Raw genomic sequence first — 25,134 nt, 5'->3', positions numbered from 1 at the left:
GAATGGAGAGTTCAGACTTTCTTGCTACCATGAAAGCCATCTGCAGTCACTAATAAAGATATTTACACATGAATTAAAACAGACTTCGTTTGACACTAACTTGATTTTTCAGCTCCAACAACTGCAAAATACAGCAAGGATACACTGCAACATTTTGTTGCTTCTTTTGGTTTAACCCTATCTCAGCTACCGATAATTATCTCTCCTATTCAGAAATAAAAAGACTTGAAGTCCAATGCAAGTGAGAGAGAGAGAGAGAGAGAGAGAGAGAGAGAGAGAGGTGTAGTGGCTTGAGTGTTGGACTATAACTCAGAAGACTAGGGTTTGGTTCCTGGCTCAGCCATAAAACCCATTGGGTGACCTTAGGCAAGTCACATGTTCTCAACCTCAGGGGAAGGCAATGGTAAACCTCATCTAAACAAATCTTGCCAAGAAAACCCCATGGTGAGTTCACCTTAGGGTCACTATAAATGTAATGACTTAAAGGCACACAACAACAACAAAAAAACCCTTTCTCTCTCTCTCTCTCTCTTTCTCTATACGCACATATGCATGCAACTCTGGTGAGCCAGTGTGGTGTAGTGGATTTAGTGTTGGACTATGACTCTGGAGACTCTGGAGAGCAGGATTCGAATCCCTTCTCAGCTATATAAACCCACAGGATGATCTTGGGCAAGTCACACTCTCTCAACAATGACTTTTTCAATCCAATTTTGGCCGTATGATAGCAGCATAATGTGTATGAATTCAGTTGCATTAAAAGCATGGCAAATGCCACCCAGCACTGTTGCTTCAGTTGTTATACCATTCAGAAATCCATTCAACCTACATTTTTAGAAGTTGAGATTAATTTGTTGTTGGGTTAGTTTATGGGTGATTTGCCTTTGATTACTTAACCAATTAAGCAGTGATTCCAGATTACCAGGGTGACTAAAATGTGAAAGGTCTTGAAACCATGCCCTATGAAGAACGGTTTAGGGAGCTGGGGATGTTTAGCCTGGAGAAGAGAAGGTTAAGAAGTGATATGATAGCCCTGTTTAAATATTTGAAGGGATATCATATTGAGGAGGGACCAAGCTTGTTTTCTGATACACCAGAGACTAGAACATGGAACAATGGATGCAAGTTACAGGAAAAGAGATTCCACCTCAACATTAGGAGGAACTTTCTGACAGCAAGGGCTGTTTGACAGTGGAACAAACTCCCTCGGAGTGTAGTGGAGTCTCCTTCCTTGGAGGTCTTTAAGCAGAGTCTGGATGGCCATCTGTTGGGGATGCTTTGATTGAGAGTTCCTGCATGGCAGGGGGTTGGACTGGATGGCTCTTGTGGTCTCTTCTAATTCTATGATTCTATGATATACTACAACGCCTATCAGACCAAACAGCATAGTCAGTGATGAGGGACACTGGGAAGGGAATACATATACCCCATCCCTTCCATAGAGTGATGTGATACAATCAAATGCTTGTCATTCCACCCAGTTTCCAGTATCAAATTGCAGCTAGATTGTGTTAATTGATTGGGAAAATGGAGAGAGACAGCTTCTGTCTTTGGGCATGGTGCTGGAAGGATTTCATCTTTTTCAAGGTCTATGATTTGCATGTGTCACAACTACCCCAATAAAAGATGTAAAAACATTAGCCCAGCAAAGCCTTAAATAGGATAAACAGGCCTGTTTCCAAACAACAGAAGAGACAGATATAAAACCCGAGGTCAAAAATTGCTGTGTGCCAAAACCAGTGGGAGGACCCTTCAACCTACTGGAACACTTTGTCAATGACTTTAAGATAACCAACCATTCTTGAGCAAAGGGACTTCAAAGATGGATTGCAAATCAAAACTGATGACTTGAGGTATGTCTACAAAGGCCAAGATTTCCCCCTTCCCTCAGGTTGCCCTGTTTACATGATGCAAGGTCAAAGTCCCAATTTGAATGCAGACTGTTTTCACATGAGAAGGCCAGTTCCTCTCCGGATCTGGACCATTATTCCCTTAAATCAAATTTAAAAGCTTACCTTTTGCTCCAGAGCATCTGCAGTGACACCAAGCAGCTGTTTACACCCACATCGCACTATGCCACCTGGTGACACCACCACTGGCACAAATTGTTCACTCTGAGATCACAAAGAGAAGCCTGTTACCCAGGCTGTTTTATATAAATTTTGGAATCAATGATAACCCTTGGATGACCCCTGGCCAGACTCCAAGCCTGTCCGCCATTACTGGCAAAGCGAGAGGACATGTACACCTCCCCTAAGGGAGTTCCCATATTAACATCTCAGAGGGTCCAGGGAAGTCGCATGAAGGGATTATCTCAAGGCTGGGAAAAGTGAAAGGATTGCCTTCCCTGAAGCTATCAACCTCCTCCTCGAACCTATTGTCCAAGTGGCATAAGCCCTTTATACTATCTAAAGCAGACATCCAGGTGAAAAGAAAATCTTTAGAACACCTTTGTTTCGGCCAAGCCAGCCTCTTTGCCTCAGGCCAGATTTGGCCTATAAAAAGTCCCCACTTTGGCTGCTCAGCGCGCCATTTTTCAAGGTCTACTTGCTCCACGTCAGTCAGACCTCTGTTTTGGTAGCCGGCATTTCTGCTCACCCCCAGGTTGCGGAGCAGACTTGTCTCACTGTCCAGCACCCCATTTGCTCCCCGGAGGGAATCTACATTCTGGTAAGCATCTCCATTAGTAACGCCTGAAATCTGTTCCCATTTTCCAACCCTAATTTTCCTGAGTCCTGAGTGTGTGTGTGAGTGTATGCGCAACACATGTGTTTTTCCCCTATTTCAATAAATTACACATCTAGTTATTAATATCCATCTCAGCTTTGTTTATTGGGATCCCCTGGTCTACTCCGTATACATATCGGGAGGGCGATTTCGGTGGGCTCTTGTAGCCAGCCCCTCTTGCAATATTTGAGCTAATAACAACATAATAAAATTCCCCTAAACGGACCCTTGGCTACAAGCCCAGCCATGTGATTAAAAGTAGGTGTCTCTTTTTTATCTCAGAGGGAACGACTTGCACCAGCAGTGGTGCCGCTGAGAGGCACCACTGAATGTGTGTATAGACAACCACCCAATGTCGCTGCAGGGTGCCCAGGCAATGGGAAAATTTGTGGGCACTGTTGGGGCCAGAATTCTCTGGGAGCAGCACAAAGTATTCTGGCCAGTGTAGATATGCCCTAAGATTTAATCAAGAGATTCAGGCCTATTACACACAGGCCAAAATAAAGCTGCTTCGAGTCACTTTGGAGGTATGGTATTTCAATGATGCATGAGTCCTAAGAGTCTGGAAGCTGCACCAAAACTGCACTCCAGTCCTTAGGACTGGAGCGTGGCTTTGGTGCAGCTTTTGGACTCTTAGGACGCATGCATCATTGAAATACCATACCTCCAAAGTGACTCGAAGCAGCTTTATTTTGGCCTGTCTGTAACAGGCCTCAGTTATAGCCCCTGTGGCTTGACCAGGAACAAAGCTGTTTTATCTTAGTGCATGGGTTTCCAATGCAAGAATATCCATGCTACCACACAGCAACTGTCTTGTGAATGGCCACTGTGAATCATCAGTTGAGTCACTAGGGAGAGTGTTGTGGTGTGGCCCACACCGGGTGACACCCCAGAAAGGGGTGACACCTGATTGGGCCCTCCCCACTGTTGTCCTGTGTGTGCTCCTTCCCTCTCACCATCTTGCACACGTCTCTTCCTCCCCGCTATCCTGCATGCACTCCTTTGCCCCACCATTTTGCATACGCTTCTACTCTTCACATGCAGCCCCAGAAACTGCGCCCCTGAAACTGCACCCCCCGCACCAGCTGACACCAGGTGCAAGGATGCTACTGATTAATGACAGCTCATAAAAACTGACAGCAAATTAACAATATCACTGAATGATCACTGTCTTTACTTTTTGCACTTCACTTTCCCTTCCTCCAGTCATGTGTACATATACATGTATACTGTAAGGCAATATTTCCTGCATCCGATGAAATGGACTGTGGTCTGTGAAAGTTTACACTGTACTGAATGTGCTTGTTGGTTTGCTGCCATGAGGTTCTTTGTTGTTCTTGCTGCCATACACTAAGGTGGAAATTCAAAAACCTTGACCAGCTTCTCTACAAGACTACAGAAGTATTTAAGGGAAAGGTTAAGTATGAACAGTATAAAGCTTATAATAACAGCATTTGCAATCCCTCCCAAAGGTTCAGTAGGGAAAAGGCTAAGCTAGAGAAAAGGCAGACAGAGAAGAAAAGTTAATATATGCTGACCAAAAGGGCAAGCAAATCCAACTCATAAATGAGGGCAAAGGAGATAGTGACTAGTGCTCATGTTCTGTCAGTGACGTCTAAAGAGCTTTACAGTGTCTTTGAGTTGTAAACCACTTGCTTTTGTATTGCTGCCCTTTCTGTGCTGCAGAAAAGGTCACGGTCATGCCTTCCACATACACAGATCGGCTTCTTCTGTGCTGCTTGTTCAGCAGGTACGGGTCAGGATCCAATGATGCATGGGGCTCCTGGAGGCCCAAGGAAATGTATGCTGCTATAGAAATGGATGACAAGTTCATTTCTATTCAGTTTTTATACATATTTATCACCATTTGCAAATCTCTTCCATATACAGAATAGAAAGGTTGTGAAATTATAAAATAACTGAATATAAAAGAGGCAAAAACTGAAGTATTTTCATCCATCCAGGTCTAGGACTCTGAACACTGAAGTCTGGGTTTGAATCCCATGTCAGTGGTGAATTAGGGTTGTCACTTCTGCTTTTCTGAGTGGCTCCTAATTTTTAACACCCACATGCCAGGGACACACAACAGGTTCTGCTCCATGCTCGGAGCGGGTGTATCTACTGAATTTGGTGGATGCAGTAGTAAGAGGTTTATGTTGTATGGCAGCGTGTGAATCTTGAGGCCACCCAGATGTTGCTGGATTGCAGCTCCTAGCATTCCTTACCATTGGTTTTGTTGGTTAGGGTTTATGGGCTCCATCGTAATCTCAAGGGCTGCATGATTCCCACCCCTTTTGTATGTGGAAGGATCACAGCTCAGTGATACAGAGGGAAAATTGTTTGTACGCAGATGGTCTCATGTTCAGTTATCAGAAATCTCTAGTTAAAGGGATCAGAAACAGAGCAAGGGATGGAAAGGTCCTCTCTGAATCGAAGCTCACAGAAAGCCACACCAAGCCAGAAGTGATTAGGAATAAGACTGCTTCCTCTGTTTTTGCAGTACTGGATGTAGCCCATTGAAGTAATACAATACTGCCCTGTCCCACTTCCTTAAAGGTCACCAGATCAGCTGGTAATTACAGGTGGTAACATGGGTTGTTGCAGGCCAAACCAGAGTTTGGGAAAGTTACATTTTGGGATTATATCTCCCAGAACCCCCAGACTGCATGGTTGATAGTCAGTAATCCCAAAAAATATATGGCCAACGGTTCCCAAAAGTAACATTTCAAAGTTCTGGATAAGAGCTTACCTAATGAGATATTTGGTGGACAGACAAGCTAATGGAAATATTTGTGTACATATATGCATGGGTTTATTGTGGTGAATTTTAGAGTGGCCATCTCTTCTTCTTCTTCTTCTTCTTCTTCTTCTTCTTCTTCTTCTTCTTCTTCTTCTTTGGCCTTGCTCTGGTTCCTTGAAACAGTATCCTATTAAACACTGATTTAACAGCTGAAGCTTTGCCTTTTGCTGAGGTTAATGTGCCCAGACAAGCTAAGCTGCCTCACTTGTTTAATTTCTCCACAAGAAGTCATTATAAAAGACAGAGGAGCCCAGGCAACAAAGATAAAAATTTGGAACAAACAGGCAAAAGAATAAGAAAAGACCATAATGTTTTTAGAACTATGAGACAAGGGCACTCTGGAAGCCAGAAGATGTTCCTAGACCATAGACTAGGAGTGAGTAGTCCTGTGGATGTTATTGGACTACAGCTCCCATCAGCCCCAACCAGCTAAAGCAGTGGTGAGGGATGCTGGGAGTTGCAGTTCAGTTGCAGATCTGCAGGGTGGCACACTGTCTCCATCACTGCCCTAGATCCAGAGATTAGAAAAGCTACTTTGTTGGATGACACTTCCCTGAAGCCCCCTCTCAGCATGATCACTCAAGTTATGGTACAATAAAGTATCCCCCCAGCACAAAAAAGTCATGGTACTTCCATCAAATGAAGTATCCCCCGCTCCCCACCCCAAAAAAACTCCTGCCTAGATCCAACTTTGACAATGGCCCAAGTTTCCCCCTCAAACACAGGAATGCAGAATTGGAAGACTAGTCTTGCTGGGCGGAAAAGATAGCAAACGTTCCCTCCTAAGGACACATGGTCCTGCACCATTGTGTCTAACATTTATAGATTAATTCTGCAATCTTAGGAAAAGGATACTGTAATTACTGCTCTGATACAACAATAATCTGTCTCCTGTTGGACTGAGATCACAAAAGCTTGCAGCAGCACTCTTTCATTTTGATCAATATTAATGGTGTGAACATTTGACCTCTAGATTTTTGAAAGCCCCAATGCTGTTTTTGAAAGAAAAAAAGCACTTTGTAATTGCCTAGTTTGATATTGACAATAGCTTATTTTTGGTGATCTTAAAAAAAAGCCAGGAAGGAAAGAATCTGTCTTTGCTGTCTGTGGCTTTAACAAAAACAAGACATCAGCATCTTAGAAAATAATTTAAATCTAAATCAATTTAGTTTCTTTCAGGGTAGCTATTTGAATTTGTGGCACGAAAGCCAGGCTAAACAACTTTGGTAGATCTGGGAGAATTTTCTGCTCTTTTTTTCCTATACTGTAGAAATAATTTGACACTACTTTAAGTGCTGTAGCGGAAGCCTATGGAATCCTGGGATTTGTAGTTTTACAAGGTCTTTAGCCTTCCCTGCCAAAGAGTGCTGCACATCCCATGATGCTTTAGGATGGAGCCATGGCAGTTAAAGTGGTATCAAATGGCATTATTTCTATAGTGCAGATGTAATGGCTTTTTGTGGCTTCCCACAAAAATACAGTGGTGCCAAATTTCAATGGTGAAGTCCGGAGGCAGTTTGGGGAGCGCAATAATTCTCTTGTCCACATATTGTCCACTAAGGAATGTACTATAAGCCAGGAATATGTGAAAACCTGGTCCCTCTACGGCAGGGGTAGGCAACCTTTTTGAGCCGGGGGCCGGGTTGCTGTCCCTCAGACAATTGGGGGGCCGAAGCAAAAAAAATAAATAATTAAATAAATTCTTTAAAAATTACATAAATAAATAAACCGGGACAAATGTAGGACAAATTTTTTGAATGGAGGACACTTTTAAAAAATGGAGGACACATGAAAAAATTTGCTGATTTTTAAAAAAATGTTAATATAAATGCATATTTCTGAGGCTTTTATAGACAATTGCCCCCCTTGCCCCCCCTTGCCCGCCTCCTCCTGATAGGCCAAAGGCCCTACACCCTCATGTGAGAGGCCAAAGGCTCTGGCGGCAATCGGCGGCAGGACCGGGCTGGGGCCGGTCCCAAGGCCTTGCCGGGCCGCATCCGGCCCGCGGGCCATAGCTTGCCTACCCCTGCTCTACAGCACTCTGGTAGAACAAGTAGCACATATTAATTCTTTGTATGCCAGATTTTGAGAAGACCATTGGCAACCTGAAGTGTGTCCAGAGAAGGAAGGCTCAGCTGTTGAACTCTGGATATATTAAGCCTAGGGAAGAGAAAAATAAAGAAATACATTATAGTGGTCTTCCAATATTTGATGGGTTGTCAAGTAGAAGATGGAGCATAGACAGGAGAAGTGTGACCCTGCTGGTACTCTTGGACATCTCAGCAGCTTTCAATACCATCGACCATGGTATCCTTCTGGAACGCCTGAGGGAGTTAGGTATTGAGGGCACTGCTCTGCAGTGGTTCTGATCCTACCTCTCAGGCAGATTCCAGAAGGTGATGCTGGGGGACAGCTGCTCTTCCAAAAAGAGAGCTGACATCTGGTGTCCCTCAGGGCACCATTCTGTCCCCCATGCTTTTTAGCATTTACATGAAGCTGCTGGGTGAGATCATCCAGAGACATGGGGCGGGTGTCATCAGTATGCTGATGACACCCAAATCTATTTCTCTATGTCTCTAACTGTTACGCAGTGACTAGGGATGGCATCTCTCCCCTGAATTCCTGCCTCAGGTCGGTAATGGGCTGTATGAGGGGAAACAAACTCAGGCTGAATCCAGAGAAAACAGAGGTACTTGTGATAGGTACCTCAAGTCCAGGGATAGAGATTTGTCAACCAGTCCTGGACAGGGTCACATTTCCCCTAAAGGACGAGGTTTGCAGTTTGGGAGTACTCCTGGATCCGTCTCTGCAGTTGTCATCTTAAATAGATGCAACGGTGGGGAGTGCTTGGTATCAGCTTTGGTTGATATGCCAACTGCGTCCCTACCTGGACCAAAAGGACCTTGAAGCAGTGGTACTTGCACTGGTAATCTCTCATTTAGATTTCTGTAATTTGCTCTACTTGGGGCTACCCTTGTACCAAGTTCAGAAGCTTCAACTGGTCCAAATTGTTTCAGCCAGATTGGTCACCGGCACATCTAGGTTTGACCATATAACACCAGTGTCAAAATCTCTTCACTGGCTGCCAATTAGCTTCCAGGCAATACAAGGTGTTGGTTATTACCTTTAAAGCCCTACGTGGCTCGGGCCTGAGTTACTTGCGGGAACGCCTCTCCCTACACAATCCGTCCCGCACACTCAGAACATCAGAGTAGCTACACTTCAGCATATTAGGGAGCAGGAGGATTTCCTGGACAGAACAGAACTAACAATCCTGGACGAATACCATGCAGAGGAAGATGCTAGAGCCGAGGAGGTCACTTCACATACACAGGAGGAAGATAGCTGGAGGAATGTCACACAGAGAAGTAGGCCAAGAAGGGATTGTTCGGGGAGCTTGCAGCTAGAGAATCGATTCAAAGCTCTTTCCCTTATCAAGGAGGATGAAGAAGAGCAGCATGGACAGACTTCAGGGACAGAGCAGGCAAGCCTGAGCGTCCCACCCAAGGGAACAGCTGCTGCTAAATCTCGTAGGAGGCGTGTGGTCGTAGTGGGGGACTCCTTGCTGAGGGGTATAGAAGCAGTGATTTGTAGGCCTGACAAGATGTCTCGAGAGGTGTGTTGTCTCCCGGGGCAAAGATCCGTGATGTGACAGAGAGGCTGACAAGACTGGTCAAGCCTACTGACCAATACCCCTTCCTCTTGGTCCATATGGGAACCAACGATACTGCAAGACACAGCCTGCAGAACATCAAAAGGGATTTCGAGGCACTTGGTAGGAAGCTGAAAGGAATGGATGTACAGGTTGTCATCTCGTCTCTTCTGCCAGTTGAAGGGCATGGTCCAGGAAGGGAGAGGAAAATAGCGGATGTGAACAACTGGCTTCGCAGATGGTGCTGCCAAGAACAATTTGGATTCTTTGATCATGGGCTGCGGTTCCATGAGGAGGGACTTCTTGCAATGGACGGGTTGCATCTCACACCAGTTGGAAGAAATGTTTTTGCCAACAGTCTCAAGAACTTGATCAGGAGGGCTTTAAACTGAGTTCCGTGGGGAAGGGAGACACTATTAAGGAAGGCGAAAGGGCTGGAGAAAATAGTCAAACAGACATAGAGGAAACAAGAAAAAAAGTGCAAGGATCCAACAGTGGGAGGCAAATAAACTTGCACAAGCAAAAAGTAAATGGGACCCGTGGTATGCGATGCCTCTACACTAATGCACAGAGCATGGGAAATAAGCAAGATGAACTTGAACTCCTAGTACAGCAAAGCAAATATGATATAATAGGCATCACTGAAACCTGGTGGGATGAGTCTCATGGTTGGAATGTGGAAATAGAGGGGTATAACCTTTTTAAGAGAAATAGGCCAAACAGGAAAGGAGGAGGAATAGCACTATATGTCAGAGTTATTTACACCAGTGAAGGGATCCAGGACATCAATCATGGAAGCCAGGTGGAGAGCATCTGGATAAGAATCAAAGGGGAGGGAAACAACAAGGATGTTATGGTGGGAGTCTACTACAGACCCCCAAGTCAGATGGAGGAATTAGATGATGCCTTTCTAGAACAGATGACCACACAGTCAGAAAAGAGAGATGTAGTAGTGATGGGCGACTTCAACTACCCTGATATTTGTTGGAAGTCAAACTCAGCCAGATCCTCAAGGTCTAGCAAATTCCTCACTTGCCTGGAAGACTATTTCATGGTCCAAAAGGTGGAAGAGGCAACAAGGGGGTCAGCTATTTTGGATCTGCTCCTAACCAATAAGGATGACTTGGTTAATGGGGTGCAAGTGGTGGGATCCTTAGGTGGAAGTGACCATGTTCTCCTGGAGTTTGTTATACAGTGGAGAGGAGAAGCCAGGCATAGTCAAACACGCATTCTAGACTTTAGGAGAGCAGATTTCAGTAAACTTAGAGAAGTATTGAGGGTGATCCCATGGTCAGAAATACTAAAAGGGAAGGGAGTTCAGGATGGATGGGAGTTTCTTAAAAGAGAGATACTGAAGGCACAATTTCAAACAGTTCCAGCGAGAAAGAAAAATCGGAGGTGTCTCAAGAAACCAGGATGGATGACTAACGAACTTTCAACCGAGCTAAGTTTGAAACGGAACATGTATAAGAAATGGAAAAAGGGGGAAATCACGAAAAAGGAATTCAAAGAAATAGCAGGCATGTGTAGGGGTAAAGTCAGAAAAGCTAAAGCGCAGAATGAACTCAGGCTTGCTAGAGAGGTTAAGAACAACAAAAAGGGCTTTTTTGGATATGTCCGCAGCAAAAGGAAGAAGAAGGAAATGATAGGGCCACTGCGTGGAGAAGATGGCAAAATGCTAACAGGAGACAGAGAAAAGGCAGAATTACTCAACACCTTCTTTGCCTCAGTCTTCTCAGAAAAGGCAAAGGGAGCTCAACCTGAGCATAATGGAGCAGAGGACAGAATAGGGGAATTTCAGCACAGAATAAGTAAAGAGATAGTAGAGGAATACCTTGTTAATCTAAATGAATATAAGTCTCCAGGACCAGATGAACTACATCCAAGAGTATTAAAAGAACTGGCAAATGTAATATCGGAGCCATTGGCAATAATCTTTGAGAACTCCTGGAGAACAGGAGAAGTCCCAGCAGACTGGAGGAGGGCAAACGTTGTCCCCATCTTCAAAAAGGGGAAAAAAGAGGATCCCAACAATTATCGTCCAGTCAGTCTGATATCAATACCAGGAAAGATTCTAGAGCAGATCATTAAACAGAGAGTCTGTGAACATCTAGAAAGCAATGCCATAATCACAAAAAGTCAACATGGGTTTCAGAGAAACAAGTCATGCCTGACAAATCTGATCTCTTACTTTGATAAAATTACCAGCTTGGTAGATGAAGGGAATGCTGTGGATATAGTATATCTTGATTTCAGTAAGGCCTTTGACAAGGTTTCCCATGATATTCTTGCAAACAAGCTTGTAAAATGTGGGCTAGACAAAGTAACTGTTAAATGGATCTGTAACTGGTTGACCGGCCGAACCCAAAGTGTGCTCAACAATGGCTCTTTTTCCTCCTGGAGGGAAGTGACCAGTGGGGTCCCACAGGGCTCTGTCCTGGGCCCAGTGTTATTCAACATCTTTATCAATGACCTGGATGACAGAATTGGGAGCACACTTATCAAATTTGCAGATGACACCAAATTAGGAGGAATAGTTAATACTCCAGAGGACAGGACCAACATTCAAAATAATCTGAATAGACTAGAAAGCTGGGCCAAAGCTAACAAAATGAAATTCAACACAGAGAAATGTAAGGTACTGCACTTAGGACAGAAAAATGAAATGCACAGATATAGGATGGGAGACACATTGCTGAATGAAAGTACATGTGAAAGAGATCTAGGAGTCCAAGTAGACCATAAGTTGAACATGAGTCAACAGTGTGATGCGGCAGCTAAAAAGGCCAATGCAATTCTAGGCTGCATCAATAAAACTATAGTGTCTAGATCAAGAGAAGTAATAGTGCCACTGTTCTGCTCTGGTCAGGCCCCACCTGGAATATTGTGTCCAGTTCTGGGCACCACAATTCAAAAAGGACATTGAGAAACTGGAGCGTGTCCAGAGGAGGGCGACTAAAATGGTGAAAGATCTGGAAACCTTGCCCTATGAGGAACGACTCAGGGAGCTGGGGATGTTTAGCCTGGAGAAGAGAAGGTTAAGAGGTGATATGATAGCCCTGTTTAAATATTTGAAAGGATGTCACATTGAGGAGGGAGCAAGCTTGTTTTCTGCTGCTCCAGAGAACAGGACCCGGAACAATGGATGCAAGCTACAGGAAAAGAGATTCAACCTCAACATTAGTAAGAACTTCCTGACAGTAAGGGCTGTTCGACAGTGGAACAAACTCCCCCAGAGTGTAGTGGAGTCTCCTTCCTTGGAGGTCTTTAAGCAGAGGCTAGATGGCCATCTGTTGGGGATGCTTTGATTTGGATTTCCTGCATGGCAGGGGGTTGGACTGGATGGCCCTTGTGGTCTCTTCCAACTCTATGATTCTATGATTCTATGATCAGGGAAGTACTTATTGGAACATCATAATACTAGGTTAATGACAACTTCCCATAGGGCATTTACAGCTGTGGTTCCAAAATTATGGAATAGCCTACCGGAAGAGATCTGTCTCATCAATACATTAGAGGCCTTTAAGTAGGCACTCAAAATGGATCTCTTCCGGCGGGCTTATCCATCAGACTCCATATAAAAGCTTATGATGATGTTCCACTCTCGACTATGATTATTGGGTACTGATTAACTGTTTTTTAGAGAACTAATAGGTATGTGGTAAATTCAGTATTAGTATTTTATCAATTGTATTTGTATTATTATATTATTTGATTGATGTAACTCTGCCTCGATCCTTGGGAGAGGTGGAAAATATAAATAAACATTATTATTATTATTATTATTATTATTATTATTATTATTATTATTATTATATACACATGGTGTGAAGGTATTTTTATACAATATTATTAGTCATTTTGTGTATGAAAAAAGAGTTTGTATACATGGAATCATCAGAAAGCAAGAGTACCACTATCTCAGCCACCAATGAAAAAACATTTTGGTTTTTTGGAGTACTTTGGATTTCAAAATTCCAGATAAGGGAGATCTACCCTGTACTGTACTGGGTACCATATTGGCAGAATGGTTATATAATTAATTAATTAATTAGGATTTAAGGCCCCCTTTCAATGCTATTGATCTGATCCAGCTCATTCATTTGCACATGACTTACACCAGTTAATAGCTGTACAAAAATCAGTGATGCAATACCATTACACCCAATGGCAAACAATGGCTCAGTGGAGCCATGAATCCACTCTGGTTTTAGTTTGAACTTTAAAAGAACTATCCAATTTGTTGAGCTTTATCCCCCAAATAGGAACAACGTTTTGGATAACTCCTTTAACGTTCAGTCTAAAACCTGGACTAGGTTCACTGCCCCACTGACACTGGAGCCAGCAGGTTCAGAAGCTACCTGAAGTCAACAGAAATGTGTTTGCAAGCTACCACTCACATGGTGGAATCCACCATCCTTGCATGTCTTGTTGACAATTGACTGTTTATGTATCTCAAAAAACAGAAATACACATATGATAAAGAGTAGCACAACAGATAGCTGGCATGCATGGCCAGAGGCTTTGGATTTTACAGCCAGACAGTATAAGTCACTGCTTCTCAAAGTGGTGGTCATGGACTAGCGCTGCTCCATGCTTCAACTGCTAGTCTGTGGTGAGTTCCTAGGAAACAACAACAACAAAAAGTTGTAGCTAAGGGACACCTGAAACATTGTGGGAGAAGCCATGCTGATCCATCACATCAGATAGCCTGATATGGTTTGTTCTGATAGGCATGCTTATTTAGGAAATGGATGAGTCAGAAAGCTGGAAATTGGATTTCAATCTATGCTTTCAATTAGTCCCTTCTCTAAGTGATTGAAAAATCATTGGCCTTGACTTAACCTTCATATAATAGGATATTCTTCTAAATAACCCTTCCATTATGTGACTTATAGGAAATGTTGGACTCCTAAGAGAATTCTCCTTTATCGCAGGATGTAAGTATGCTACATGTCCATACTTTCCCTGTTGATGGGCAAACTTATACATCTGTGCTTCTTCTTTTTTCTTCTTTTTTTTTTAACATGCTAGGGGGGTCTGGTGAGGCAGGGTTTTCGTCTTTCCTTTTTTCTTTTTGTTTTGTTGTTCACTACGTGAAGGATTCTGAAGGCAGCTGTTATCTACCTTGTCCATTACAGGCAGATAGACACAGCTACAGCAGGACTGGTCCACACAAGATCCTGCTTTTTCCCACTTCAAGGTTTTATTATTTTACTTTAGAGATGTCACTGCAACCTGACACCATAGTCTATGTTTCTCCAACCTTCCCTTACTATCCTCCCAATGCTGATGCCTTCAGAAAAACTTCCAGCTAGATAGAGAAGAAGGAAGAAAATAGAGGTAAAGGGCATAAATACAAAGTGTTGGTCATTACCTATAAAGCCCTATATGGCTTGGGCCCGAGTTACTTGAAGGAACACCTCTCCCTACATAATTCGCCCCGCACTCTCAGAACAACGGGGAAATATTTACTCAAACACCCCAGAGTGAGATTGACATCAACTCGCCAGAGAGCCTACACAGCAACAGCTCCATCCTATTGGAATGCACTCCCGGGAGAGATCAGACGCAGCCCCACATCAGAAGCCTTTAAAAAGGCACTGAAAACCCATCTTTTTCAGTTAGCATATCCTTCCAACTCTATATAGAGATATTACACCCCAATAAGACCAGGATGCCTAGCCAAAACTGATAGCGTGACTGTTTGGTATATTGTTTTAAAGGTTTTTAATCTGTATGAAATTTTTGATGTATTGTATTGTAATATGGTATAGCTATGATATGTGAACCACTTTGATCTGGAGGAAAGGCAGTATACAAATAAAAGTTTTATTTTATTTATTATTTATTTATAAAAAGACTTCATAAAAAGGAGCTTCTTTGTCAAAGACTTTATTCATCAAGGTGTGCTATGCCTGTAACAACAAACAAACAATGAAGATCTTTCAGTAGTATTTTGAGTGACCTGCAGTACATCAACAAGGCTTTCTGACTCCCAACTGTTTAACACAGTGGTTCCCAACCTGTGGGTTGGGACCCCTTTGGGGGTCGAATGACCCTTTCATGGGGGTCGCCTAAGACCATTGGAAAACACCTATTTAATTACAGTTATGAAGCAGCAACAAAAATAATTTCATGGGTTTGGGTCACCACAACACGAGGAACTGTATTAAAGGGTCGCGGCATTAGGAAGGTTGGGAACCACTGGTTTAACAGTAACAACAATAAAATGACTCTTTCCATTTAAATAGGTAGCTGATATGAAGAAAACTTGCTGTACGCATGAGTGGACTAAAGCTTCCCTTAAGCATCTACTTTTCTACTGTGCAAACAGAATACTGGAATAGATAGTCTTTGGGGTTGATCCACTTTTAATATCTATTTAACTTCAGAACAGTCAGAAGTATTCACCAGCATCACATAAATGTTTTGAATGCTAACAAATTACAGGACTAGAGCTGGAGGCAGAGAGAGGGAATTTCAGCTACTCCCAGGATGCCAGAGTGGGAATTAGGTATTGTTGGACTGCAGCTCCACTGCTGGGAATGATCCCAGTATAGCCAGTGCTGGGAATAATGAGATCAGCAGTCCAAAAGCATCTGGAGGGCCACACAGTTCCCATCCCTACAATACAGATATTGACCTAAATTCAATTGTTAGTCCTGACTAGAAGAGACCTATTGATTCAGTGAAATTCAGAGAAGTGTTAGTGCACCAAGTATCCATTGATTTAATGTAGCTATTCTAGTTAGGGCGAACTATTACTTTCATGCTGCTGCATAAAAATCATTCTGATTCAAAAGGGTGGTAAGTTCCAATGCAGCTATTTTGGCATACATGGTGCTGTTTTTCAAATGACTTTGCAGATGTGTTTTTAGTGAGCAGATGTCATTGGCACATCTCAGTTCTTCCCTGACATATGGCACAATTCTATGGAAAAGCTTTCCCAAATTAACAGATAAATTTAAATTGATTCACTATCTTCACTTGGGCCATCCCTATGAAGAAACATGTATCAAGCTCTACACTGAAAGAACAGTGCCATTCTTTGGTCAGGCCTCATCTGGAATATTGTGTACAATTCTGGGCATCACAATTAAATATTGGCAAATTAGAGCAATCAAAATGGTGAAAGATTGGGAAACCAAGCCCTATGAGGAGGGGTTTAGAGAGCTCGGTATGTTTAACCTGGGGAAGAGATGGCTGAGGTAACATGATAGGCATGTTCAAATAATTGAAGGAATGTTATATTGCAGATGGAGCAAGCTTGCTTTCTGTTGCTCTAGAGACTAGGACCTGGAGCAATAGATTCAAACTACAGGGGGGGAAATTCCACCTTAACATTTGGAAGAACTTCCTGATGTTGTTCAACAGTGGAAAACACTCCCTCAGAGTGTAGTGGAGTCTCCTTCTTTGGAGGTGTTTAAACAGAGGCTGGATGGCCACCTATTGGGGGCACTTTGATTGTGAGTTCCTGCATGGCAGGGAATTGGACTGAATGGGCCTGGAGTCTCTTCCAATGATGCTACAATTCTATGATTCTTCTCTTTTGTCTTCTTGTCTAATATGCATATACAAATACACACACACACATACATGCTCTCAGTATATTTTATATACTAGTCCTATCTCCTACAATCAAGAACATGGAAGTAAGTAGCTGCAATTAATTCATTTCCCCAATAACAATAATCCTCACTAAATTGCTACTATAACTAGCGTCCAAAACACACTGCAGCAATAATCCAGTTTGAGACCCCTTGAACTACTCTGGCTCAGTGCTAGGGAATCTTGGGAATTGTAGTTTATTGTGGCACCAGACAGAGGCGGCTAAATGTCTCACAAAACTACAGTTCCCAGAACTCCCTACCATTGAGCCAGGGCAGTAAAAGTGGTCTCAAACCGGATTATTTCCACAATGTGTTCTGGACTTTAGTGAGGGATACTTTCACTATTCTTCTAATGTAATGTGTGACTTCACTAAATGGTGGAGGAAGAATATCACAAAGTTCAAATGCAAGCTATTGTTTTTCAGGATCAGTTGTGGGTGTTGAAGCAACAGCAAGACGGAGAGGAGAGTGGGGTTTTTGTGCTTTAGGCCAATGACTTGTAGTATCTCATGTTTTTAAAAAGAAACTAGGGCTGCATCCACACAACACTTTAACTGACATAGCTAAATGCTATGAAATGCTGGGCATTGTAGTTTGTAGTGCCTTCTCTGTCTGAGAATTTTGGTTTCATTACAAACTACAGTTCCCAAAATTCCATAACACTGAGCCATGGCAGTAAAAGTGGTGTCAGACTTGATTATTTCTGCAATGCAGATGTAGCCTAGAAGGAACTATTTTAGTTAATTTTACAAACAAAAAAATAAAGCAATAAAGTCAGCTTTCTGTATCCACAGATTCTGTATCTGTAGATTCAACCATCCACAACTTGAAAATATTTTTTTTAAACAATCCAAAAAAGCAAACCTTGATTTTGCCATCTTATATAAGGGACACCATTCTGCTATGGCATGGGACTCAAGCATAAGTTCCAAGCCATTCAAGTAAGAAGGATGTGCTATCCATTCATTCAGTATCAGTGCTGACCCCCAAAAAGGGCAACCTAATCTCCAGTCATCCAGGTGGGATTCATAGGTAAATAAGAGTTACCAAAGGCAATAAAGAGAAAGTGATGGCCCAAATTATATGGGATGTGAGAAATCCACAGTGTGATCTCCCAAAGGTTGGGAGATTAGTTAACAGTTGCCATGAAAGATGAAGAGAGGTCTCATTCTGCATCCAAAGTCCATGTAATACCTCAAATGGTGGTATTATTATTACTTTCAACACCACTACTGTTATGAGGCCCAAGGTGGCTTACAATATATTAAAATCAATTCAGAATAAAATAAATACAAAAAGTCAGTGAAATATATAAAAGTTATTTTAAAATGCAATTAAACTATCTATACAATTAAATCTATTTTAAAAGACATTAAAAACAGAAGGTAAAAATCAATGAAAAGAACATTGCACTCAGTTCTTAAAAGCCTGTCAAAATACAAAGGTTTTCAGAAGGACAGCAAGGAGGCAGTCATCCCAGCCTCCTTAAGGAGGGAATTCCAAAGTCTGGGAGCTGCTACCCAGATCATTGCCTTAGTGAATCTCAAACTCTGGCCTTCCAGATGTTTTGTACTTCAGCTCCCAGAATCCCAGACCATTGGCCAAGATGGCTGAGGCTTCTGGAAGCTGAAGTCCAAAATATCTGGAGGACCAGAGTTTGGGAATCATTGCAGAAAGTGCATGCATTTCTTCATCAGGCAAAGAGAGCATTTTTTAAAAAAAATGCAGAAAAAATGGAGAGGGAAAGAAAAGTGATGATACACAGCTACATATTGTTTTGAGATGATATGAGAACGAAAGAAAGATTCAGAGACTATCAAAGGAGTTGTTGTCATTTGAAATGTAGTGCTGGAGGATTGCTCTAGAGATACCATGGCCTGCTATAAAGACAAGCAATCAGTCCAAGAGCAAATCAGTCTTGAGCACTCCCTAAAAAGCCAAGTTGACTAAACTGAGACTGTCATAATTTGGACATAAGGTGAGAAAACATAATTCACTGGAAAAGATAATAATAATTGGTAAAATGAAAGACAGTGAAGGAAGCCACATCCCTGAGTTTGCAAGACCTCAGCAGGACAGTTGATGACTGGGGCATTTGGAGGTCTCTCATTCCTAGGGTCACCATAGGTCAACAACAAGGACAAGGCAGCTTGAGGAGGGAAGCGTTTAAATTCAGAAATGCTTTAAATGCTGGCTAAAATTAGAAGACAAAAGACTCCTAGAACTAGAAGGAGAAGGGATTAGATCTAGTTTACATGCTTATCTTGTATATGAAAAAGAAAAGAACCAATCAAACTTTCAATAATCATTGTATTAGGAAAAAATCTCTTAAAAATTTGGAAAAAGTATAAGAACAGAATAATGGATAAAATTCCCATGTGGTTTTCACTGCAAGAGGTGCTTTTCAGAAATGAGACGGCTAGGGAGCAAAAATGGTGTACATATAAGGATTTAATAGTGAAACAAGCAGGGGAATTCAAGATAGCCAAACAAGGAAGTCTAGAAGCCAAACGTTTTAAGTTAGGGTGGTTTCAATATAGGCAACTTTATGAGAGATTTTAAATAGACATTAAAAACCAAGGGTTGAAATAGAACAGAATTAGAATAAATTTTACATGGAAAAAAGAAAAAGATGATAGGGTCAATATATAAGAAATTGCTGGGATTCCAGATGGAAGAGAAAGTTGTAAAAGAAACCATGATTAAATGAGCTATTGATATCAGACATCCCATTAAGCTAGAACAATGGGGAAAAATTGGAATAGAAGTTTGAAACACACCGTATCGCAGAACTTGAAAGAAAACTGGTATAAATTATTCTATAGATGGTATATGTCCCCAGACAAGATAGCTAGAATTTATAAAAACTCCCTTAATAATTGTTGGAAGTGTAAGGAATCACCTGGAACCTTTTTTCATTGCTGGTGGAATTGTAGAGATGCAACAAAATATTGGAATATGATAAATGAAACAATAAATGGAATGCTAGGTATAAAAATAGAATTGAAACCAGAAATATTTTTATTAGGAATTCTGAACGACGATTTGGGAAAAAAATATGGAAAAATACTATTTTATCTGTTAAGTATAGCCAGAACTGTTTTCGCCCAAAATTGGAAAAAAGAATTAATTCCCACAAAAGAGGACAGGATTTGGAAAATAAATGATATCATGGAAGGAGATAAATTAACTCAGTTATTAAGAGAAAACTCATTAGAAAACTACTATAAGGACTGGAACAAAGTGATTAATTTTTTAAAAGAACAATGGGGAGAAATAGCTACTTTAAACTTGAAAAATTAAAATTAAATTAAAGAACAATCTGGACTTTTTGGTTGAAGTTAGTTTATGTTAATAATTTTACAGATTAAAATTTAGTTAAATCATAGGAGAGAAATTCAATAACAAGGAGAAAAGAAAAAGGATAAATAAAGGGGGAACCATATAACAGTCTATAAAGATTGAAATCTTTAGAAGCGAGGAAGTTTTACGAAACTGTTTTATGTTTTTTTATTACTATTGTTATTGTTTTCTTTCCTTTCCTTTCTTTCTTTTTTTTAAATAGAAAAAATGAATGAATGTTGGTAAGATATGAAGAAATACTGTAGAGCGAATATAAAGGATGAGAAAAGACATATTTGATCATGATATATTCCAATATATTGATATATTGTTCCTTTTTCTTTTTCTTTTTCTTTTCTTTTCTTTTTCTTTCTCTTTTTTGTATATTTTTGTATATTTGTCTGCTAAATTTAAAAAAATTCAGAAAATAGATAAGGTGGGGAAAAGGTTAAACCCAGAATGGGCAATCTGAGGCCTTTCAGATGCTATCAGCATACAATTCCCATCCCCCATCCCATCAATTGACCATTAGCCATGTTGACTGGGGCTGGTGGTAATCTGAGTCCAACATCCCTGGGCCACAAATATACACAAAAAGCACCATTGCTCAGATCAGAATCAGGCACACATGCATAACAGATAATCCAAAAACACCAGGAGAATTAGATAAGGGATCTCCCCCATCACATCGACGGTGGTGGGTGGCTTTAAAGCCAGTGGAATAGTGAATCAACCCCAAATTCTAGTCCAGACTGTAAAAGATAATCTCAATGGTGTTGAAACCTAATGCTGAAACAGATTCAGTACCTCAGACAGCTCCTTCGAAGAAGCTCTCCAAATGCCACAGTGGCTCCATTGCCCCATTGACATAAGAGCCACCAGCTGTCACTAAACACTACATGTGTAGTTTGGTTCCAAGAAATCTGGGAGGAAGAGCAATGTGGGGGAATGTATATTATATCATATTAATAATATAATATTATTATAGATGGATAGGTAGCTAGATAATAGATAATATTCCCCTCCCTGCATAACATAAATTCAACCTAGATAAAAAGGAAATTGATAAATCAGAAATGACTTGAAGGCACACAACAACAACAGTGTTCCCATACTTTGGATCAAACTCTGACCAGAATGGAGACTGCAGTCAAGAAATTAGAAGAAGAAATTTAGGAATGGGAAGGGCAGCTATGAAAGAACTAAAATAGATCCTAAAGTATAGAGTTATACTGAAGTTACAAACATCCAAGCCATTATATCCCCCATCACTATGCATGGATGTTAGAGCTACAGAGTGAAGATGGTCAAGAAGATAAATAAATGGGTCCTTGAACAGATCAAGCCTCAACTCTCCCTGAAATCCAGAATGACTAAATTGAGGCTGTTGTACTTTGGCCACATCATCAGGAAAAATCAATAATCAAAAAAGGAAATTATATTAGGTAAGGTGGAAGGCACTAAAAAGAGAGGAAGAAGACCACATGCCAGATTTTTGACTTGATCAGCGAGGCCATGGACCGAGGCCTGCAGGACTTGAGCAGAAATTTCGGTTGAGGACAGAGGGTTTGGAGATGTCTCATCGACAGGGTTGCCATGAGTCCAAGTTGATTCAAAGGGAGTTAACAACAACAACAAGCCCCCATCTTGCTAAATTGCCCTTATTCTTCCAAATCAGTGTGGGATTTATAGCCCTTGTTACCAACATGAACTCCATCCAACACAGAAGTGCTGATTAAGAGCATATACTAGAGACAGACAGACACACAGGAGTTTGTCACATGGGAGGAATTTCTCTTAATTTTGAATGAAAAGAAAGTGGGGCCAGAACACATTCACGTGAATTCGCTAGTTCAGCGAATTTACGTGAATTCAAATTGCATTTGAACTGACTTCCCATTGCCTGAAATTGTGTGTGATCACCTCTCACGCAATAACATGAAACCCCATGATTGCGTTCGGACTGACTTCCCATTGCCCAACAATAGCTTGCCATTGCCTGAAATTGCATGTGGTAGTCTATCACGCAATAACGTTAAACCCCATGATTGCATTCGGATTGCCATTGGATTATACATCCAATTTCCCTTGTCTGAGAACATCCACAGTTGGACTGCCCTCACTGTTAGTTATGCTGCTGATAGACATAGGTCTGCACCTTGCAACCAAACCAAAGTTTAGAGAAGTTCCTATATATATAGCAGCTCCCCAGAATCCCCCAGCCAGGAGGAACTGGTTGCAGGAGTCTGGGAGATGTCATTCAAAATATTATCTGCCTCAAGTCATCTAAAAAAGTAACTTCCTCAAGGTCTGAAACCAGGACCAATTGTATAAGTATTTTTTACAGTTAATTTGCAGGTTGTTGGTTTGTTTAAAGGTGGAAAAAAAAACAAGAAAGACTTGATAACTATGGTGATGGCATCAGAGCCAATGTCTTCACTTTGTAGTCAAATCTGCACAGTGTGCATTCTTTCTGCATGTGTCTCTCCCTCTCTCACACCCTCCAAGATATTTTTAAGTAACAGCTGTGAGTCCAGGCTCCCAGTCCTGCTTTTCCAATTTGATCAGTGAATCCCACCCCTGTTTCAATGCCTCCTGCAAGTTAATTGCATTGCAATCCCCCTTCACACATAAATAAATAAATCCCCATATATGTATTTATTAGTTTTGTGAGTTATTTCTTTGGTGTGTGTATCTATATACAAATTTCTATAACACAGAGACACATTCTCACTCTTTCTAATTCCTCGCTCTGTTTCTCTCTCTGATTTCTATAACTAGAAAATACCTGCATTACAAAGAGGAAAAATCCCTGCAATTCTTATGAAAGCTTGGAAAAATTGGTTACAAACACAAGCTACCTGGGTTTGCATTTATGTGAGTGTACATGTGTGTGTGTGTGCATATGGATTTATTTCTTCAAGATATATAGATATATATGGATTTATTTCCTAAATGTATTTGGAGACAGATAGATAGATCTATCAATCATATGGATGCATTTATTTTGTATCTATATATTTTATCTATTCATATATGTATGCATGTATGCATTCATATATACAAACACACACACACAGATATATATATATATATATATATATATATATATATATATATGCAAATCCAGATAGATTGTGTTTGTAGCCAATTCATATATACAAACATCTACTGTATGTATATATGCATGCAAAGCCAGATAGCTGGTGTCCGTATATTTGTAGCCAGTGCATTTGTAGACAATTCATATATGCAAACATTATATATTATATTATAATGTATATAATACTGTATATTTATATAAAATGGCTTTATCTGTGTGCAAACCCAGATAGCTTGTGTTTGTAGCCGATTTTCCTCCTTTGCAATGCCAGGATTTTTCTGGTGTTGGGCAGGATAAGAAAAAAACGGCTGGCTTCCTTAGGTCTGACCCTAGATTTGGAGCCCTGCATTGACTTCCCTGCCTTTTTTAAAAAAATCCCTTTCAACGCAGTCTGAAAGTCAGGAAGGATTGCAGATGTCAGACAGGGAGGACCTGCAGAGAGGGAAGCAAGGAGTGCAGCTCGGGAGGCGACTGGGCACGAACGCTAGTCTGGAGCCCCTGCCAGGGGCCCTACTGCCGCAGACCCAGGGCTCCTGCTGCAGCTACGCCTCTTCTGGCCCTTGGCAGCAGCAGTAGCAGGCCCAGCCTGGAGCCCCCTGCCCTCTTCCTCCTCCTCCTCCTCCTTGGGCCACTAAAAGGGAAAGCAATCGATCCCTCTTCTAATCTCCTTTACCAGCCTCTTAGGCTGCATCCACACTGCAGAAACAATCCGGTTTGACCCCGCTTTCACTGCCATGGCTCAGTGCAGTTGGTTGTGGCATCAGAGATTAGCTGTTTGGGGAGGGGGACTTTTTATGGTATCCCCCCCCCCAGAAACACACCCCCTTCTCCCAGGGGGAGCAGAGGTCCTCCGTGTTTCCAGGGCCTGTCCTCCATTCCCACCTTGCATTCCAGGAGGGACCCCCCCTAAGGTCCTCCTCCTCCTCCCTTTAGAGCAGGACTCAGCAGCAGAGGCAGGGATGGAGTCTTTGGGGGTGTTGGGGGGCCCTGGTCCTCCTTGGTCCTCTGAGGAGCCCCTTCCCAGCCCCTCACCCCCGTCCTCCTGCTGCTGCTCACCTGCGGCCGAGTGGATCTTGGGCTTCCTGTGGAGGCTCATCTTCAGCGCCTTCTCCAGGCCTCTCTCCCTGCCTCCTCCTCTTCCTCCTCCTCTTCTGCTGGGGCTGGCCATGCTGCCTCCCGGGGCCTCAGGCGGGGGGCTGCGAGGGAGGAGGAAGAGGAGGCAGCCCCGGGGCCCCCGGCTCCATCCAGGCCGAGAGGAAGGAGGCGGTGGAAGGGCAGCCGGAGGAGGAGGAGGAGGAGGAGGGGATCCGGCAGTAATCCGCTTTGACTGGGCTCCGGAGGGGAAGCACGAGCAGAGGGGGCTTCGGTGCAGGCAGGGAGGGAGGCCTGGGCCCTGCTGCAGGGAGAAGGGGGTCCTCCCCGGTTCAGGATGGAGCCCAGAGGAGGAAGAGGAAGGAGGGGAAGAGGAAGAGGGAGGAAGAAGAAAAATGAAGAAGAAGGAGAGGAGGAAGAGGAGTAGAAGAAAGAAGGAGGGGAATAGAAGGAGAAGGAAGAAGCAGAGAGGAAGAGGGAGGAGGAAGAAGAGGAAGAAGAAGGGGTAGAAGAACGAGGGGGGAAGGAAAAGGAAGAAGAGGAGGACGAGGAAGGGGAAGAGGAAAAGGAGGATGAAGAAAGGGAAGAGGAAAAGGAGGAGAAGAAAGAAGGGGAATAGGAAGGAGGAGGAAGAGAAAGAGAAGAAGAGGAGAGGAGGAGGAGGAAGAGGAAGCAGAAGAGGAAGAGAAGGAAAAGGAAGAAGGAAGGAGAGGAAGGAGGAGGAGGCCACAAAAGAGAAGAACTGGGCCAGTTTGATACCTTTACTCCCCACCTCTCTACCCTACAGACTCCTGAAATATGTAGT

General features: G+C 42.2%; 1 protein-coding gene across 2 annotated transcripts in view; it reads right to left on the bottom strand.

Moving 5' to 3' along the window:
- The window catches only part of LOC149319923 (phospholipid-transporting ATPase IB-like), a 498,345-nt gene extending 473,975 nt beyond the window's left edge, over positions 1 to 24,370 (bottom strand). For both annotated transcript variants that reach the window (XM_089512598.1, XM_089512599.1), the window contains exon 1: positions 24,294 to 24,370. In XM_089512598.1, the coding sequence (XP_089368724.1) occupies positions 24,294 to 24,333 (40 nt within the window). In that variant the 5' untranslated portion in view covers positions 24,334 to 24,370. The remainder of the gene's footprint in view (positions 1 to 24,293) is intronic.
- Between the last annotated feature and the right edge of the window lie 764 nt (positions 24,371 to 25,134).

The sequence above is a fragment of the Sceloporus occidentalis genome, unplaced genomic scaffold, assembly GCF_023333645.1.
Source record: "Sceloporus occidentalis isolate IW3139 unplaced genomic scaffold, rSceOcc1.0.p SCAF_2, whole genome shotgun sequence".
NCBI lineage: Eukaryota > Metazoa > Chordata > Lepidosauria > Squamata > Phrynosomatidae > Sceloporus > Sceloporus occidentalis.
The sequence above is the reverse complement of the archived record's forward strand: the minus strand, read 5'-3'. Positions and strand labels throughout refer to the sequence as shown.